The sequence below is a fragment of the Microplitis mediator genome, chromosome 9 (assembly GCF_029852145.1).
Source record: "Microplitis mediator isolate UGA2020A chromosome 9, iyMicMedi2.1, whole genome shotgun sequence".
In the NCBI taxonomy this organism is placed as follows: domain Eukaryota; kingdom Metazoa; phylum Arthropoda; class Insecta; order Hymenoptera; family Braconidae; genus Microplitis; species Microplitis mediator.
In genome coordinates, this window is record NC_079977.1 from 6,401,411 (window position 1) to 6,421,097 (window position 19,687).

General features: G+C 29.0%; 3 protein-coding genes across 3 annotated transcripts; 1 reads left to right on the top strand and 2 right to left on the bottom strand.

The window, feature by feature from the left end:
* The first annotated feature begins 1,096 nt into the window (after positions 1-1,096).
* LOC130674266 (kinesin-associated protein 3) lies at positions 1,097-8,434 on the top strand. The gene is made up of 3 exons (XM_057479543.1): positions 1,097-1,289; positions 3,213-5,591; positions 7,501-8,434. The coding sequence occupies exons 1-3, from the start codon at positions 1,264-1,266 to the stop codon at positions 7,640-7,642; spliced, it is 2,547 nt and encodes an 848-aa protein (XP_057335526.1). The 5' UTR covers positions 1,097-1,263; the 3' UTR covers positions 7,643-8,434.
* On the bottom strand, positions 8,071-18,899 carry LOC130674269 (ribonuclease P protein subunit p40-like). The gene is made up of 6 exons (XM_057479545.1): positions 18,624-18,899; positions 18,296-18,440; positions 14,408-14,569; positions 10,225-10,350; positions 9,535-9,700; positions 8,071-8,407 (listed from the first exon to the last, which is right to left on the bottom strand). The coding sequence occupies exons 1-6, from the start codon at positions 18,756-18,758 to the stop codon at positions 8,071-8,073; spliced, it is 1,071 nt and encodes a 356-aa protein (XP_057335528.1). The 5' UTR covers positions 18,759-18,899.
* Positions 10,448-14,414, bottom strand: LOC130674268 (uncharacterized). Its single transcript, XM_057479544.1, has one exon. It carries the CDS (start codon positions 14,367-14,369, stop codon positions 12,789-12,791), a length of 1,581 nt encoding a protein of 526 aa, XP_057335527.1. The 5' UTR covers positions 14,370-14,414; the 3' UTR covers positions 10,448-12,788.
* Positions 18,900-19,687: the final 788 nt, after the last annotated feature.

The following is a 19,687-nucleotide window of genomic DNA, read 5'->3' on the forward strand; positions in this document are numbered from 1 at the left end:
GTCAGAATGACTGCTTTACGAAGTATTTTTGAAGGAGTCTTCAAGAAGTCTTATAATGACTTCTTAAAGGTGTCATTTTTAAGAACTCTTAATTAAGAGTTCTTGAAGACTCCATAAATAAGACGTCAATTTTGTGAAGTCTTAATGTATTCTTTTTTTAACTTTTTTTAAGTCAAAATGAAGTCAAAATTAGGAACTCCTTAATACGTCATGGTAAGTTCATTCTGAAGTCTTATTTGCGAAGTCAAAAAAAAGAACTCTTTGAGAACTCTTTTTAAAGACGTCTTACTGAGTTCGTTAGGTGGCGCATTCGACATCTTGAGAACTTCTTAAAGACTTCTTTAACATGTTTTTAAGACGTCCAAATCATAAATAGGAACTCATTTAGAACTCATCAAGACGTCATTTTGCTATCTGGGAATAAATCGAACCCTGAAACCTAGTAACAGATTTACTTGGGTAAAGTAAAAATTTTGAAATGTATTTAACTGTCAATTTTTATTTAATCTGTAACCTTCCCGTGTAAAAAAAAATTTTTGAAAAAAGGTTAAAAAAGTGTTGACTGTTCTAAACTTCAAAACTTGACACAATGACGAACTTTTTTTAAACAATTTTCAAACTTCTAAAAGTGCACAGAAGAAAACAATTCACTTAACACTACAAATTAACATTTTTTAATGCAAAATACGTTCAGAAAAAACGGATTACGAACTATTTCTGGCCATTTTTCATATTAGCATATCTTAATAATATTAAGACATTTATTGATTTCACTCTTGAATTTTTAAAAGTTTAAAAAATGTTCAAAAAAAGTTCGTCGTTGTGTCATGTTTTGAAGTTTAGAATAGTCAACACTTTTTTTAACAATTTTTTTTACACGGGTTAAATTTTCTATTATTGAAAATGTATTCAGTAATAAAAATACTATGCAAATTTTTAGCATAAATAATTTTTTTTTTTTGCAATAAAATTTTAAACGGCGCGTGAATTCAAAAACTTACTTCTTATAGAGACTCTAGCGATAAAATATATAACTAGATATAGAAATCTATAGTCACGTCCTCTCACAATAAAATTATCTGATACATGTATTTTACTGAAGCTAAAAGTCTAAAGTGACGGATGTCTAAAATGATATCGCAATGACTTTAATTTATTTATTACAATATTCACATTAAATTAATAATTTAAATACATAAATAATAAAATAATTAGTAATATTTAGTTATATAATTAAAAAAAAGTTTTTTATTGATTTAAAAAATGGAGGAAGCTAAATTTTTAAAAAGGTAATTGTTAATATTGATTTCTAAGTAAATAATAAATTATTTATTTTATAAGTTGATTAAGTGTAAAAAATTATTTTATTGATTTATTTGTTAAAAAAAAAATAAAAATATTTTTCTTTTATTCTTAATAATTATGATACTCAAATTAGCTAACGTTTAATAATTTTTTTATTTTTTTAAAAATGATAAATTTAAAAAGTATTTCAAAAAATAAGATCCTGAAGTTAGCAAACAATTAAAAATTTTTGGATTTTTTTTAGGACGATTCAATTTGAAGAAAAAAAAAAACTAAAAATATGCACATGTAAAAAGTTTAAAAAACTACAAGTGCAATTTTTTTTTGTATAATTTATCGTTTTTTAAAAAATCCAATAATTATTAAACGTCGGCTATTTTCAGTATCATCAAAAAATTATGGTCCAGAAGTGGACAGACAATTAAAAATTTCCGGATTTTTTTTTTTTAACAAATCAATCAAAAAAAAAAAAAACTAAAAATATGCACATGTCGAAAATTGAAAGAACTGTAGGTGTAATTTTTTAAATATTTTTTTTATGATTTACTGTTTTAAAAAAAAATTCAAATATTATTAGACGTCTGATAATTTTAGTTTCATAAAAAATTGCACTTGAAGTTTCTTTAATTTTCTACATGTGCATATTTTTTTTTTTTTTTTTTTTAAACGTAATTGTTGAAAAAAAAATTCGAAAATTTTCGATTGTCTTCTAACTTCAGGATCATTAAGGGAGGAAACGGGTCTGAGATACAAAAAAAAGAGGATATTTTTGTGTTTTTTTTTTCAGAGTATTTTCGTCTTTTAAATTCTTAAAATTTGTGACATTATTAAGTATCATTTGAAGAATATTTTGCTAAATTTTCATAAAAAAATATTGAAAAATAAGCCAGTGGTAGTGGGGAGAGACGAGTCACCTCAAAAAAAAAGTCTCCATTCCGTAGGCAGGATTACTCATGACTTCCATCTGAATTCAAAAAACCAAAAAGATTTTTTTAGTACATAAGTTTATCTTGAATTTGAACGAAGGACTAAACAAAATATTTATTTTTGAATTTTTGGCAAAGGTGCAATCAAAAAACTCTGATTTTTGACAAAAATTGTTCTTTTTGTTCAATTAAAAAATAAGTAGTTAATAAAAAAAAATCCTTTGTTCAAATCCAAGATAAACTTATGTACTAAAGAAATCTTTTTGGTTTTTTGATTTCAGATGAAAGTCATGAGTTATCCTGCCTACGGCATGGAGACGTTTTAAGGTGACTCGGCTCTCCCCACTACCACTGACTCATTTTTCAATATTTTTTTATGAAAATTCAGTAGAATTAAATAAATTGTTTATCTCAGGAATGTGGACAAGATAGGATCATCATAATAAATTACATTATTATTTCTGCGACGTTTCGGTCGTTTATTCGACCTTCTTCAGGCATCTGAAAATTTCACATGTTAATAACCAACAACATAACATAACAATTGCTATAATTACAATATTTACCATAATATGAATTCTAACAATCACTATCCTACATTGCACAGTTGCCTTAGTCATATAAATCTTTACAAAATTAACAAAACTGGTAAATTTATTAAGTATTACAAAACTCCAGAAATAAAGTCAACTCGGCACTCATAAAAATTGTTATTGCGTGGTAACGGATATCTTGTCCACATTCCTGAGATAAACAATTTATTTAATAGAACTATGGACGATAATATTAATTATAATTCAGTAGAATATTCTTAAAATGATGCTTAATAATGTCACAAATTTTAAGAATTTTAATAAAGAAAATACTCTAAAAAAAAATAACAAAAATATGCTTTTTTTTTGTATCTCAGACCCTTTCCCTCCTTAAGTAAACGATATAAATTAGTAGTTCATAATAAAAACAATAATAAATAAATTCTAGAAAAGTACGATCAGGAAGTTTAGATGTCCACCCAACTGAAAAAGCTCTGGTAGTAAACTACGACGTAGAAGCTTTAATCCTCGGTGAACTTGGAGACCCGATGCTGGGAGATCGCAAAGAATGTCAGAAAATAATCCGCCTGAAGAGTTTGAATGCAGACACAAACGTCTCGCTTCTCGCCAAAGAAGTCATGGAAAAATGTTCCCTCATCCACGAGTCAAAGCTTCACGAAGTAGAGCAGCTGATTTACTATCTCCAGAACCGTAAAATAAACGAGGACCAGCCGTCGCGACCTGTGTCCTCCACCAATTCGGACACCGACGAGCGCGCGGTGATAAGTAACGTCGACAGCTACATCGAGTTACTCTACGAAGAAATACCCGACAAAATAAAGGGATCGGCTTTGATACTCCAGCTGGCGCGTATTCCTGACAACTTATTGGAGTTGACTAAAAACGAGTCTCTCCTCAGCGCACTGGCGCGAGTTCTCCGCGAGGATTGGCGTCGCAGCATCGAACTCTCTACCAACATCGTCTACATATTTTTCTGCTTCTCCACGTATACGCAATTCCACAGCATAATTCTTGAGTACCGCATCGGCTCGCTCTGCATGGAAATTATTGACTACGAGCTCCAGCGTTACGACCAATGGCGCGACGATATGGAAAAACGCCGCCGTTATTTTGAAACCACGACCGGTTTAGCTATTTATCCATCAGTAACTTCTATTTCTTCTTCAACAAATGCAACTGACGCTGATAAAAAAATTAAAATAACTGATGACATCTGGACTACAGAGGCACCATTGGACTACGAATTGAAACGACGGTCAACGGAAGTAAATTTCCACATAACTGATGCTGAGGTGAAACGTATGAAAGATGATTTAGAAAAATACCGGAAGAAATTTAAAAATTTGACTAAAAAACAAGAACAATTATTGCGCATTGCTTTTTATTTGCTGCTCAATATCGCGGAAAATACAGACGTTGAGCGTAAAATGCGTAAAAAAAATGTAATATCCATGATCATCAAGACACTTGATCGCACTAACAATGACCTGCTGATTCTCATAATAACGTTTTTAAAAAAGCTATCGATATTCCGCGAAAACAAGGACGTGATGGCAAATGAAAATATTATTGAGAAGCTGCCACGTCTTCTGCAGAACAATAATAACATTGATTTAATACTGATCACACTAAAGTTATTATTCAATTTGTCATTTGATTTAAAACTGCGCGGGAAAATGATCCGCGTGGGCTTGTTACCAAAACTGATAAAACTTCTTGGGCAGAATGAGATTAAAAATAAAACAACGATCCTAGGGCTGCTGTATCACTTGAGTATGGATGATAAAGTAAAACTGATGTTCAATAATACAGAGTGTACGCAGTTGATAATTGACATGATTTTAGAAGTAGACGACGACCGTTTCAAACGCGAACTGGTGGCAGTAGGAATTAATTTGTCTATAAATTATAAAAATTCACTGATGATGATCGGGAATAATCGCCTGCAAGGTCTGATACGCAAAGCGTTTCGTAATCAGGACTCATTGCTGATGAAACTGATACGAAATATTTCTCAACATGATGGACTGAAAGATTACTTTGTTGAGTTTGTTGGTGACTTTGCTATGGCGCTTACGCAATCTGATTCTCAGGACTTTATTTTAGAACTGATTGGTGTAATGGGAAATTTAGTTCTCCCGGATTTAGACTATGCTCAAATATTGCAGCGATGCAATTTGATTCCTTGGATCAGGAATAATTTGGTGGTGGGAAAGGCGCCAGATGATTTGATTCTGGAGGTCGTTATTTTATTGGGCACTGCTGCTAGCGATGAGGATTGCGCGCGATTAATTTGCAAAGCCGACTTACTGCTGTCGTGCATCGAGTTGCTGAAGGCGAAGCAAGAAGACGACGAGATTGTGCTGCAAATTATTTATGTTTTCTATCAGATCGCGATGCATGAGTCCACGCGAGACTATTTGATACGGGAAACTAACAATGAGGCGCCGGGTTATCTTATTGATTTGATGCACGACAAGAATCCTGCAATCCGAAAAGTTTGCGACGCGTGTTTAGATGTGATTGCAATGTGCGACAAGGAGTGGGCAGCGAGGATAAAAGTCGAGAAGTTCAGGTCCCATAATCAGCAATGGCTGGAGATGGTTGAGTCTATTGCTGTGGACAATGCTAATCATTTGATTGTTGATGATGATGAGAGCTTGCCGCCTTATTTGAATGATGATTTGCTGAAGCACACGATGCTGTTTCCATCGGGTACTACTACGAGTTTCAGTACCGATGATATGGAGATGAGTGGGATCAAGTCAACAGATTCAGGAGAGTGTCAAAGTCGACCTGCTAGTCGGTAGGTTTCACAAATTATTTGAATTGAAAATATCGCGGTATATTTGACTAAGTACATTTCAAAAGTTACTTTAATAAAAAAAAAATTGTTCCCAAACTCAGCTCTGTACCTCAAAAATTGAGCAGGGGGGTGGGGGGTCTCCTTTCCCATTTAAAAATTTTTTTCCGATTTTTGAATTCTGATGACTTGTAGGAAATTAAATTCTCTGCAAAAAAGTTAATTTGCGTCATACGCTTACAGTTGATATAAGAAAGTTATAGAGATTGAAATTTAGGGGAAAAAATTGAATTTTTCAAGTGAAAATTTTTTTTTTGTTTTCATGTGCTAACAAGCAGGATTTCTTTTTTTATTTTTTTTAATTTTACAATTGAAGTTCTTGTAGAGAATTTAATTATCTATGAAAATGGTTCCCAGTCATTTTAATAGAGCTCATAGAAAGAAAATTACAGAGCTCTAAAGTTGAGAAAAATTCAATTATTGAGAAAAAAATTCTGAAGTTTAATTTTATTTTGAAGGATTATAAATCTAAAGAATATAAATACAATGAACTTTAATTTTTAATTTTAATTACAATTTACTTTTGTAGAAATAAAAACGAAAAAAGTTTTTTTATAGAGAATTTAATTTCCTACCAGATGTAAGAATTCAAAAATCGGAAAAAAATTTATGAGTTATATTTACAAAATAGAAAAAAAAAAATTTTCAATGTATTTTAACTGGGAAAGTGGACCCCCCCCCCACCCTTCCCTCGTGCGCCAGCTAATTTTTTTAGATACAGAGCTGGAATTTTAGGAGCGTTATTTTTTTTTATTAAAGTAAATTTTGAGGTGTATTTAATCAAAAAAAAAATAAATTTTTTTTTGACACAGACTAATACAGCATATCTCGTCCCTTATGCCAAAAAGGTATATGCTGTATATAGATCTACCATAAAGCTAAAAAGGCATATAAATTTTTTTTTTTTTGCTCAATCGCTTAGAAATGATTTGAAATGAATATTTTGATAATAAAAAAAATTAAAACCAAAAAGGCTTATAAATATACATAAGCCTTTTTGCTTTTAGGCACAATGATCATGAATGCCAAAAAGGCATATAAAAAAAAAAGTATATTACCATGATGTTAAACCCGTGAATTCAAATTTAAATATACTAAGGGAAAAAATTAAAGTCAAAATAAATTTCGAAATTTTTCAGTGAGTTTTGAGTAGCTGTATTTATGCGGATAATCGTTGTGTCGTGAATTTAAAAAAAAAAAAAAAACATTTTGAAGCCCGACGATTCTAATTTTCAGATTTTTCGGTGAAAACTTTTTAGGAGCCACTTATCGTTTTAGAATCACGAAATTGATCAAAAAACAAAAGTTAAAATATTAATGCCAAAATGGCCTATAACAGCAAGCACATGCCTTTTTGGCATTAATTTTATTTTTCATTTTTTAGTTAATGCTAAAAAGGCGCATGAATAAAAAATCATTAAAATATTAAATTCATTCATTTTTTGTTAATAAGTATTTAATTGAACCAATTCGTTGATTTTATTGATTTTTTATTTATACGCCTTTTTGGCATTAGCTAAAAAATTCAAAATAAAATTAATGCCAAAAAGGCATATGCTTGCTGTTATAGGCCATTTTGGCATTAATATTTTAATTTTTGTTTTTATATCAATTTCGTCACTCTGAAGTAATAGGTAATCTAAAAAAAAACTATATGCCTTTTTGGCATTCGAATATCCATAAAGGCATGTAATATTTATATGCCTTTTTGGTATTAGGGATACGATATGCTTTTTTATCATCAGGAAGCCATATTTATAAATTTTTTCAGTCAAAAGATAACTTAAATTTAAAATAACTTGAGTTTAAAATTAATAATTAAAAAAAACTAACTGGTTTATTAATATTTTAGATACAGCCGTGACATGGATGACATAAACGATTTCTTGGCAAGATCTAAATCCCGAATGTCCGTGGGCTCAGGTATAGAAGACCTCTACCACAATTCAAAAGTTAGATTTTCCGAAGCTGATTCTTCTCATCTTCTAATTTAATTACTCATTCTATTCCGTTAGGTTTAAAAAAAATACGCTTATGTTTTAAGTACTTAATTAATAATTTAAAAAAAAAAACTTAACTAAAAAGACGTCCATTAGCATGCAGAATTATAAATTAGTGTGAACAAACGTAGTGCCTTTTTTATTTACGAGGCCGTAATTGCTTGCATTTAATTATTTAATGGCTCAAAAATTAGCCTGATCTCGTTTAGTCTGCGATAATTTCACTTATTAATTATTTATTATTAATTATTAAAGCTTAGTAAATATATATATATGTATACATCGATTATTTATCGTACTAGTCACTTAGTAATTAACCATACGTGTAATGCACTTATAATTTGTGATAAAATTTCCATTATGATATAAATTATCAGCCTAATTAAGTAATTAAATAAAATAAATTAGTGGAAGATAAAAATTTATTTATTTTTAGGTCGACTATTTGAACTTAGACATTTTTGTATACTTAAATCTCCGTTTGATTTTAAAATAATTGTATAATTATTAGTACCATCGTTGTCAATAATTGCATGCTCTTTTAAACCCCAACTTACTGGACTGTTATCAAAACCTTGTACATGTAAACTTCCCCAGTCAGATACGTCCGTACTGTTATTCGAATTTATAAATTCTTTTAAGGTATTTAATATTTTAATTACTCTTGACCTTGTAAAAAATCCACGATACTCAATGTATAAAACATCTTTTATTACTGTTACGGATTTAATTGCACTAGATGTATTTATTGAATTGTCTCTGAAAAATAAATTTTTATTAATTGTATTTGTATTTATTTTTAACTCATATTTTTTAGATTTATTATTAAGGATGTGCGAATCAAGTTCAGTCAAATAATACGTAACATTTCAAATATTAAATTTTTATTTAATGGAGAGCTTAGTTTTTTAAGTAATGATTTTTTCGTTGATTCGTGTCTGAGCTTTTTTTACCTCTGACGAAAATTTGAATTATTGGAAAAAATATTACAATTTTAAGGGGGCAAGCTGGTTTAAGATACAAAAAAAAGAGGATATTTTTGTGATTTTTTTTGTAGAGTACCTTCGTTATTAAAATTCTTAAAATTTGTGACATTATTGAGCATCATTTCAAGAATATTCTGCTAAATTTTCGGAAAAAAATATTGAAAAATAAGCCAGTGGTAGTGGGGAGAGACGAGTCACCTAAAAAAAGTCTCCATGCGGTAGGCAGGATAACTCATGACTGCATCATCTGAAATCAAAAAACCAAAAAGATTTCTTTAGAACATAAATTTATCTTGAATTTTAACGAAGGAATAAACAAAATATTCATTTTTGAATTTTAGGTAAAGGTGCAATCAAAAAACTCTGATTTTTGACAAAAATTGCTCTTTTTGTTTAATTAAAAAATAAGTAGTTATTGAAAAAAAATCCTTCGTTCAAATCCAAGATAAACTTATGTACTAAAGAAATCTTTTTGGTTTTTTGATTTCAGATGAAAGTCATAAGTTATCCTGCCCACCGCATGGAGACTTTTTTTTTAAGGTGAATCGGCTCTCCCCACTACCACTGGCTTATTTTTCAATATTTTTTTGTAAAAATTTAGCAGAATATTCTTAAAATGATGCTTGATAATGTCACGAATTTTAAGTATTTTAATAAAGAAGGTACTCTGAAAAAAAAAATCACAAAAATGTCCTCTTTTTTTTTGTATCTCAGATCAGCTTCCCCCCTTAAGTCACTCAAAGGAAATTTTGGAATTACTTGAGAATTTACGAACTAGGAAAGTTACAAATAATTTAAAAATTTACGAATAATTCGAAAGTTCGATTCGATACGAATAATTTGTAACTTCGAAGTATTCGCACACCCCTATTTATTATAACTATTTTTACTTTTACTTACGAGTTGCCGGTACTGAAGATTTTTATCCAATCAAATAAATCATCTGAGGCAAGAGGAATATTTACTGATGAATTTAAACGTTTGCTCGATTTTACATGACACAAAAATGTTTTGTAGCCATGATTATTAAACCATAATGCTACTGATGATGGACATAATTTATCTTCTGTAATTAATTATCAATGGGAAATCATTATTTAAAAAATTTTTCGATCGTAAAGCACACTGATGCTTCGCATCATGAGTCGTGCAATATTCACACTGAGAAATAGTTATTATTTTAGCCTAAAAAATTTGAAAATTTGAATTATAAAACTGACATGAAGATTTTACTGAAATTTATTTAACAAATTTCGTTTAACTTCTAATTGATGACAACTGTAATTAATTTTTTTTTAAAATCTATCTCAGCAACATTGCAACTACGGTGTCCTTTTTTCAATTAATGTTCTAGTTTTTTTTTTAATCAAATTAAAGAAAATTTTTAAAAAGTGAAGACACTGTCTGAGAATGGCCTTGATAACAAATATTGTAATTTTAATAGACAATAATTATTATTATTATTATTTTTTTTTTTTCATATAATCGAGCCATAGTTTTCAGACACTAGTGAAAAATTTTTGCTTCTCGCATTTTGTCATAAAATTATTATAGAAATTTTTAATAGTGCGAAAAATAATTAAAATTTACCTGGTGGATCCCATGATAAAATAACATCAAATTTATGTTTAAAATTATTTTCCAAACATTTTTTAACACGTTCATATTTATTTTTTCCTGGCACGAATGAATCTTCTTTTAAATTTATCTTGATAACTTATAAACCGAAAAAAAAAAAAAATAAAATAAAATAAAAAATATGATATGCAAGTGAATATTTAGTCATAGCCATTAAATGTTTTATTTATTTATTAAATAGTATAAATAAGCCATATATTTAAATACGTATGTATTAAAAATGGAAGTTTTGAGCCGTTAAAAAAAATCACAGTCCATATTTTTACAATAAAAAATCCATCGGTAATACAAAAATATAAGTCACTTTATTCAGTTGCTTAATTATTAACTAATTACCTATTACACATCATTGGAATTTGTCATGGCACCTATTATTAATTTATTATTTATAATTAAAATATAATCACTTACAGTAACATAAATAAATAAAATTTTAAATTAAACAATCCGTTTTTTTTAATTATCGACAATTAAAATTAACTTAATTAAAATATTTAAATATAGCACGGGTTTTCTCTTTGAATTCGAATGTTTGATTCTTTAGATTTTTACGCGCCAAAAAATAGACAATTTGAATTTTAAATTTTTGTAACAGTAGAAATTTTTCCCTCCGTTCGTCACACCGCGGAGATTTGCCGCCATGTATTTAATATTGCGGTGATTTTTCAAAATTAAAACCACACAAGCTTTTACGACTAGACAATTGTAATTTTTTTAACTTCCCGCTATGAAAATTGAAAATTTTCAAAAAAAGGGAAGTTATTGGATTCGGTCTGATTTTCGAAAATCGAGTTTCTATCAGATGTCGACGTTTTGAGGTCCTAGGAAGCTATTCTATTTCCGGATAGACTTTCGCGTGTTCACGGAAAGAAATTTATGGTAACCGTTCCCAGTACGTTTATGAAATATCATCTCATACTATTATGGTAATAATTACTTGGAATTATGGGATATAGGTCCATACTTTCTGGGAAAAGTTCCCATAAGTATGGGAATCATCCCCTTCATTATGGTAACAGTTCCCATATCGCATGTGAAAGAATTATGGTAATGACTACCATACTCATAGGAATAGTTCTCAGAAGCAAATAGGAACCAATCCTATAACCATATTGTAACGGTTCCTATGTTCATATGGGAGTAAACCCTATATATTATGGTAACTATTCCCATATATTATGGTAATCATTCCCATAATGTATGGAAATTATTACCATATGATTATAGTAATGGTTACCATAATGTTATGGTGATGATTACTATAATATTCTAGTAATAGTTACTATAATATTTAGTAATGGTTACCATATATATGGTAATGGTTACTACAAAATTACGGTAATGATTACCATAATGTTATGGTAACGATTACTATAATATTATAGCAATGATTATCATAATATATATGGGTGCCGTTCCTATAATCGACATTTCAAAAAAACCGGTTACCATGCGTTACGGGAACCATTCCCATAATATATTGTAATTGTTACCATAAATTTCTCTCCGTGCATGTGTGTGTGTAAACTTTTTTTGTCCGACGATATCTTTGGAACGAATCAACCGATTTGAACATTCTTGGTGGCAATCGAAAGGACTCACCAACACTTGAAATCGATTAGATTTTGGAGTCGATTGGTCATGTAATTTACAATTTTTTTTTTTTTAGGTTTTTTGCGTATAACTCATAATTCACTTACTTGATTCGCGCCAAAATGTAATCAGTTTTAAGTATTGGCAAGCTTTTTCGATTGCCACCAAGAAAGTTTGAATCGGTTCATTCGTTCCAAAGATATCGTTGGAGAAAAATCATTTTTTTTCAGTGAAATGTGTGTTTTGTCGGTCTAACAGTTTTTTGACTTCGAAGAGCTCAAAAATTTACAAGTAATAATGTTGTCTAGCTCTCTTAAGCTCGAAAACAGCGGGAAGTTTTGGGGCTGGCCCGCAGAGTCAGGCGGTATTAAGATTTTTTTAGAATTTGTTTACAAAAATCCAAATTTTGTATTAAATAAAAATATTAAAGAAAGAGATGAATTAAAGGAGCTGGAAATGAGTCTGGTAGTAACTGGCAATACTGCGTAGAAAATTCGAACAAATTTAATGTCCGAGTTTACCCGCGTCAGTAACAAATCGCCGCGTTTTTCAGGTTTTCCAACAAGAAAAATTATTTTTTGAACATCTAAAATATCGAAAAAAAATAATTATCATTCATTCGATACTAAAAAGTATAGTAAAAAAACTCATAAAATTTTAAAAGACTCAGAAATTAATTTTCTTTTTAAATAATCTCTTAACAAAAATTGCGGCGCTGCGCTCATAGCGCGACGGACGAAGGGTCAAACTTAGATTTTGTTCGTAAAAATTTAAAAATTCGATATCTACTCTATAGATATTTTGTAAAAATAAAAATAAAAGTAAACATGTCCATTTTATGACCGTGTAAAAATCTGAAAATGTCTGACTATTAAAAGCCAACAAAAGCACTTGAGTAAAATAATTAAAAACCAAAAAAACAACTAAGCAAAAGATAAAGTAGGACTCGTATCACAATTAATATTTTGAATCTTGAGTTCATTTCTAAAATTAATCAGCTCTTCTTCCGTGATTCCATGCCAGCTTTCCAGCTCCGACAGTCTTCTCAAGTTATCACAATTCTTCATAAGCAACCTTACAGTTCTCATAGACAAATCGCTGCTGTACAAAATCTTCAATTCTTCCAACTTGCTCATCCGGTTAAACCCAAAGACCTTCTTCATCGTCGTGTCGTCTATTCCCGTCGACGAGCCCAGCTGGATGAATCTAATATCGGTACAATGAGACAGCAAAAACTCTAAATGTGATTTAGCGCAATCGGCAACGCACTTGATCCTCTCCAGACACTTGAAAGGCCTCACCTTCAAGTTATCATACCTAATTCCCCCGTTGATCATCATCGTGTCAATAAAGTCGCAGTTATAAAACGTCAAACTCTTCAACCGCGGACAGTACTGACTGATGCAGACCAGCGCAGTTCGATCAATCTCATCAACGTGTTCCAAATGCAGGCTCTCAATCCTAGACTGGGTCATCTCCAGCAGAACACCGAGACCGTCAGCATAAAAATTGCAAGACATCAATTTTAGTTCCGTCAAACATTCAAGTACCGACAGAATTGACAAATTGTCCATCTCGTCGTTGCACATTATTGACAAACTCGTTATAAATGGACAGATCGTGATCAATAAATACAAATAACCGGTCATCATATTCCGGCTTTCAAATGATTTTAAAAACAAACACTTGTTGTTGCTTTCACGCTCGTAAATTATTTCTAAAATGTCTCCGATATCATCGCACCTGCCGATGCTCTCAAGCCAGCGGAGTCCAAGTAATAAATCAGCGTAACCTGTTATCGTGATTGAGGTACGAAATAATTTGACATCGCGCAGCTGGTGGCACTTCAGTAATGCCTGGATACTGCGGTCTGTAACTGATCTAGATGATGTTACATCAAGACAACGCAGCTTCTGACAATTGTTGCCTAGAGCTGTGATAATGTTGTCGGTGCAATCAAAACAAAGTGTCAGAGATGTCAAGTTGGGCATTGAGCTGACGCCGTTTATTATCAACTTTTCTATGTCCGATGTCCGCCATCCAGCGGAACCAGATCCGAGATCTAGTACTTCCAGGCCACGGAGGTTGTGCAAATTGCTGTACAACATGTGTCGCATTATTTTAGGCCACATTGTAAACTCAATTACTCGGAGGTTCTGATGCATCACCACTTCTATCAGTGAGACAATGACATTTATTTCGGACAAGAAGAGATTGACCGGCTGGTAATCGTTGTATGTGTTTTTAGTTTCGTTCAATAGGATCATTATTGACTGTAGAATTTTAGTTGACATCGGGGTGTAGAGATGCCAAGGCACATTTGAGCTCAAATTTTGTTTAAGAGTCTGGACTAAGCTACGGAGAAGTTTTACGCCACGTGCTGGATTCTTTTGCGATATTTCGCAGACTGGTTTTATCATCTTACTACCTATTAGTGTTATGTATTTGCCAATTGAAATCAGTGCAAGCTCTTGTAAAACAGGCACTTTATTTTTCTGAGGCATTGTTGACGGTTGTTTATTACTTGCTGGTTATTACTTACTGAAGCGTGTTGGCTGCCGAGAAAAAAATGTTGGGGAACCTTCTAACCCTAGCTCTTGATAATCAGCTGCTAGGAGTGATAATATTAAATATCCGGTTGGTGTTACTGAGATGCAGTTCTCAGTACTTAGATTTTTTTCTGATGACAGTAATGTCAGTTCACCTAAAAATAATAATTACAATTATGTTTAGTAACTTGTAACATTCATTTTATTTAATATTTGATGTAATTGGGGCCTTGTTTCAAAACCGGACAGTTTTTAAAAATTGAAAATTTAATTTTTCATAAATTTTTAATCTATTTGTTGAGTACTGTTGTGTTTTTGTAAGATTTGTTGCAAAACAAATTTTAATTCCCAGAAATTGATTTAAAAATCTGATCGTTTTCAAAACTGAATTAAGAAAAATACAGCAGAGAAAGTTTTTGGTTCCATGACAACTGATCCCCGACAAGTGACCACACGATAATGGATCCCACAGACAACTGATCCCACTGACAACTTCATGTATGAATAAATTATTAATTAATTACTATGACATGAGTAATTAAAATTCACTGTTGTAAATATAAAAAGTTAAATTATGTAAATTAGTTGTTGATAAAAATCAATTGACGATCAATTGTTGATTGGATCAGATGTCGGTGGGATCAATTTGTAGGGATCACTTGTCGTGGTATAAAATTGTTGGGATCAGTTGACGGCACACCAAAGTTTTTAGATTTTTCGAGGATAATTGTCATGTAAATTTAATAAAATTTGTTACAGTCGACTACCCGTCATAAGTCTGGTCTAGGAGACGCAGAGGAAATTTTTCTTGAAATTTCAGTCCCTACTACCGCGCGTTTAGTTTTGTTCTCGACTACTCGTTATAAGCCTGTTTTATTTTATGGGATTTTAAACGTTTATTCACGTTTTGTTACATACGTCAGTGTCCCGATTTTTCTAGTGCTTATAGCGGAAAAATAAATACTTATATTTTTACACTAATAATAATTGTAATAGAAAAAATTATAATGACAACGGTATTAATTACAGCAATAATAATAATAATTGTTATTGATTAACATAATGCTCAATAAAACTTTTAATTGATTGTAATTAATCATTAAAATTATCAACAATAAATTATATTTTACTTAATATTTATTAAATTATTATCTGCGAAAGATCGATAGTAAATTTTCATCATTAATTTTGATATTTTGTTCCTAATTGTTAGTTTATAATTTAGAGAATTTTAACGGAGGCTTATAACGGGATGTATGGTAAGAAACTCAAAAAAGTGGTTAAGTGGCGGCTGTTTGGACTCAGTACCTGCCGATTGAGGGGAAGAGGTCTATGAAAGGCAGGCTTATGACGGGCAGTCAACTGCAATTTTACATAAATGTAGATTCGTTCACGTAAATAAAAAAAAACAAAGCATAATCTTTAATGAAAAAACAACGTGACTATTTAAAAATATATGTTCTATGTGATTATAATCAAAATTTTGAGTTTGATTTTCAACATAATTAAAAAAAAGGATATTACCTTTTTTTTTAAAAACTTTAATTAGTTTTTGATAATTGCGAATTTATTAAAATCTTGCTATGAAATTTCAAGTATCAAAAACTAATTTTACATGAAAAAAAAAGTTTTTCAATTAAAATTCAGGTTTTTAAAATAACTACCAGTTTTAAAATTAATATTATTTATAATTGAACAATAAAAAGACAATTATTTAAATGAAATAAAATAAAATAGATTGTGATTTTGATTTTTATGACATTTATCACTTGGAAATTTATAATAATGTAAAAATAAAGTACATAAATAAGTTAATTTATATTTTTATTACTGACTGATTTGAACTCGTTTATAACTTCAAGTGATTTGTTTTAATTTAAAATTTTAAAAAAGTGTTTTTGTCTGGTTTTGAAACTAACCGCCTAAATGACATTAATTGTGGAAAGAATTTTCTTTCACCATTATCATAAAACATTTTTAAGATAATTTTATAAGGAATAAAATAAAAAATGAATCATTCCTTAATTTTTAAATCCCTGATACTCATAAATTTTTATTTAAATTAAATTTTGTTTTCAACTTTATATCGGTCGTTCAAAATTTATGATAATCAAGTAACAATTTATTGTTCATCATTTTTGAAATTACCTACAATTAAGTATTTCGCACAATAATTACTTAATCATAAATTATTTTAAAAAATGTACGTTAAAATTCTGAAGTTTGTGTAATATTTTATGAAATTACTCAGTAATTGCTCTGAGCTTTATTGTATGTAATTTTAAAGATAATTTTACAAACGAGACGTAGAAAAATTATTAAATATTAAAACCCATAGCCGTAAATTTGTATTTATAGCCATTTTAAATTGTAATTAAATGTACGTAAAAACATCTTGATATCTTTTTTGTAAAGAATTTAATAAGATACTAAATTGTTAACATACATTTATATCATAATTATATTAGTTAATCCAGAATTTGAATTTTTTTACCCTAACAAATATAAGTTATAAATTTTATAAAAAAAATAAATGTTACTAAAACAAAAATTTCATGACCCTGAAGTTTACAGCCAATTAAAAATTTTTGTTTTTTTTTTTTTTTCAACAAATCAATTACAAAGAAAAAAAACTAAAAATATCCACATGTCGAAGATAACAAAAAACTGAAGGTGCAATTTTTTTTAATATTTTTTTTTTTATAATTTATCTTTTTGAAAAAAAATTTAAAAATTATTAGACGTCGGTTAACTTCAGTATCATAAAATTTCATCGATTTCCAAAAAAGCAAATGAAAGTGATGTTATAAATATAATTAAAAACTATTATTTACATTTTTATCACAGACAAATAAATAACAATTTAATACACTGAGTTACTTAAATAAATGAGTATGAATGTATGATCCTAAAGTTAGTAAACAATTATCAATTTCCGTTTTTTTTTCTGACATCAATCACAAAAAAAAAGAAAAACTGGCAACATGCACATGTAGAAAATCTAAAAAGCCATAGGTGTAATTTTTTTAAATACTTTTTTTTTTGTAATTTATCGTTGCTAAAAAAATCCAAAAATTATTAGACGTTGGCTAACTTCAATATCATGTGAATGTAGCAGACAGCAAACAAATTTAAAATTATAAATAAATAGAGTAAATAATGAGTGTGAATGTAGCAGACATCAGACAAATTTAAAATATGATCCTGAAGTTGACAGACATTTAAAAATTTTCGGATTTTTTTTTCAACGAATAAATTACAAAAAAAAAAAAATCTAAAAATATGCACTTGTGGAAAATTAAAAAAATTACAAGTGCAATTTTTTTAAATATTTTTTTTTATCATTTGTTGTTTTGAATAAATTTTTGTCTAATTTGAACAAATTGTTAGACGTCGGCTAACTTCAGTATCATTTTAAAATTATGAATAACTAGAGTAAATAATTAATAAAATAAAATTTTTTAAAAATGCGCATTTAAAAAATTTAAAAATTCATAAGTGTATTTTTTTTATTATTTACTCTATTTATTTGAAATTTTTAATTTCTCTGACGTCTGCTACATTCATAGTAAATAATTTAAAAAATAACATTTTAAAAAAATGCGCATTTAAAAAATTTTGTAATTAATAAGTGCATTTTTTGTAAATATTTTTTAAATTATTTATAGTTTTAAATTTGACTGATGTCTGGTACATTCACACTCATTTAAATAATTTTAAAAAATCATATTTTAAAACTAAAAATATAAATTGGTCAGTCTCCAACTAAAGATTACCAGAATTGCATTAAAATTATATTTAATCTATATATTGTTATAATGAATATTTAAATAAATAAGTAAATACAAGATAAAATTCTTTGTTTACAAACAAAGACTTACCTTTTTTAACAAAAGCCTCAATAAATTCCTGATTAATCAGCTCATGAACTGGTAACTCTATAATTTTATAGTAATCAGTATCCTCGACAATGGCACGATCAAGATTAACAGGTATGTCTTTAAAATCAGGCAAGACAACAGATATCTGGCAATGATTCAACAAAGAACATTATTAGACAGACAGCAAAAGTTTTAATGACTAAAACTTACGTAAATTTACAAGAAATGTTAAAGTTTGTATGCAAACAATAAGCATTTAAACAAAACAATTTAAATTTGATGCTCACCGATGTATGAAATTATTATTTAAATAAATAATTATACTTACTAAATAATTATAATAATGATCTGCAATAGTAACTGGTACTTTATCTTGGTTTGTTTTAACCTTCTGATCATTTGAATAATTAGTTATTGTTTTTAAAACTCGGGGTAATTTTGAATTACTCGCTTGTGAAAACATTGATATGATACTTTTTTATTGAGTGGATCCACATATGTTTATTTAAATAAAAAAAAAGATATATATATATACATAAAGTATTGATAAATATGTATGACACAAAACAAGACTGAGCCAAGACCAAGATCATGACCAAGACAATGAACGGAAAAGTGAAACAATAAAAGTTTTTTAACTGGCACTCTGATTGGCTGCTGGAAACAAAGTTTTCGTTGGTACCAACAGAAAAAAAAAATTTTTTTTAATATTGATAAAAGAAAACAATTTAAAATTCATGATAATTATTAATGAGTATAATTGTAGCAGAAATAAGAATTTATAAATTTTAAATAAATAAATTAATTAATTTAAAAGATTTAAAAAAATGCGCGCGCTACTTTTTTAATTATATAAATTTGCATTTTTAAATTTATATTTTGCTACTTATAAGATCTATCTATAAATTTTATTAATTCATTTCAAAATTTAAAAAGTTGCTAATTGACAGGCACATTCATACTCATAATTATTATTTATAATTATGTGTAGGAAAAATAAAAAAGGGTAACTGTTTTTAAAAATGAATAAACGAATAATTAAATTAGTCGGCGTCAAAATTTGATGTTTCCCTATGAAAAAAATCCATCCCTGATCAAGAAAAATGATTTGGAATGATTCAAAAGAATTTGAAATGATTTAAAAGAATTTGAATCGTCTAATATATACACTTAACATGGAGCAATTTTTTTTTCTTAATCAGGGATGTGGGATCCTTGGTAGAAATTTTTCGGAATTTTCTCCGAAAAATTCACTTCTAAAGTTCTAATGATTTTTTCAAAGTTTTAAAGACTTTTTCAGAGTTTTTCAGAGAAAAGTCCGAAAAATTTCCACCAGGGATTGCATGGAAACCCATACTAGAATTCACATAGGAAATTGTGAATACCTGGATT

What these genes read in the sequence shown, in the direction of transcription:
- LOC130674266 (XM_057479543.1), top strand. Translation starts at nt 1,264, where the DNA reads ATGGAGGAAGCTAAATTTTTAAAAAG. An exon ending in GAAGCTAAATTTTTAAAAAG is followed by an intron (nt 1,290 to 3,212) that starts GTAATTGTTAAT and finishes AATAAATTCTAG; the next exon opens with AAAAGTACGATCAGGAAGTT. An exon ending in CAAAGTCGACCTGCTAGTCG is followed by an intron (nt 5,592 to 7,500) that starts GTAGGTTTCACA and finishes TTAATATTTTAG; the next exon opens with ATACAGCCGTGACATGGATG.
- LOC130674268 (XM_057479544.1), bottom strand. Translation starts at nt 14,369, where the DNA reads ATGCCTCAGAAAAATAAAGTGCCTGTTTTACAAGAGCTTGCACTGATT.
- LOC130674269 (XM_057479545.1), bottom strand. Translation starts at nt 18,758, where the DNA reads ATGTTTTCACAAGCGAGTAATTCAAAATTACCCCGAGTTTTAAAAACA. An exon ending in ATCATTATTATAATTATTTA is followed by an intron (nt 18,441 to 18,623) that starts GTAAGTATAATT and finishes AATCATTGCCAG; the next exon opens with ATATCTGTTGTCTTGCCTGA. An exon ending in ATCTTCAGTACCGGCAACTC is followed by an intron (nt 8,408 to 9,534) that starts GTAAGTAAAAGT and finishes TTTATTTTTCAG; the next exon opens with AGACAATTCAATAAATACAT.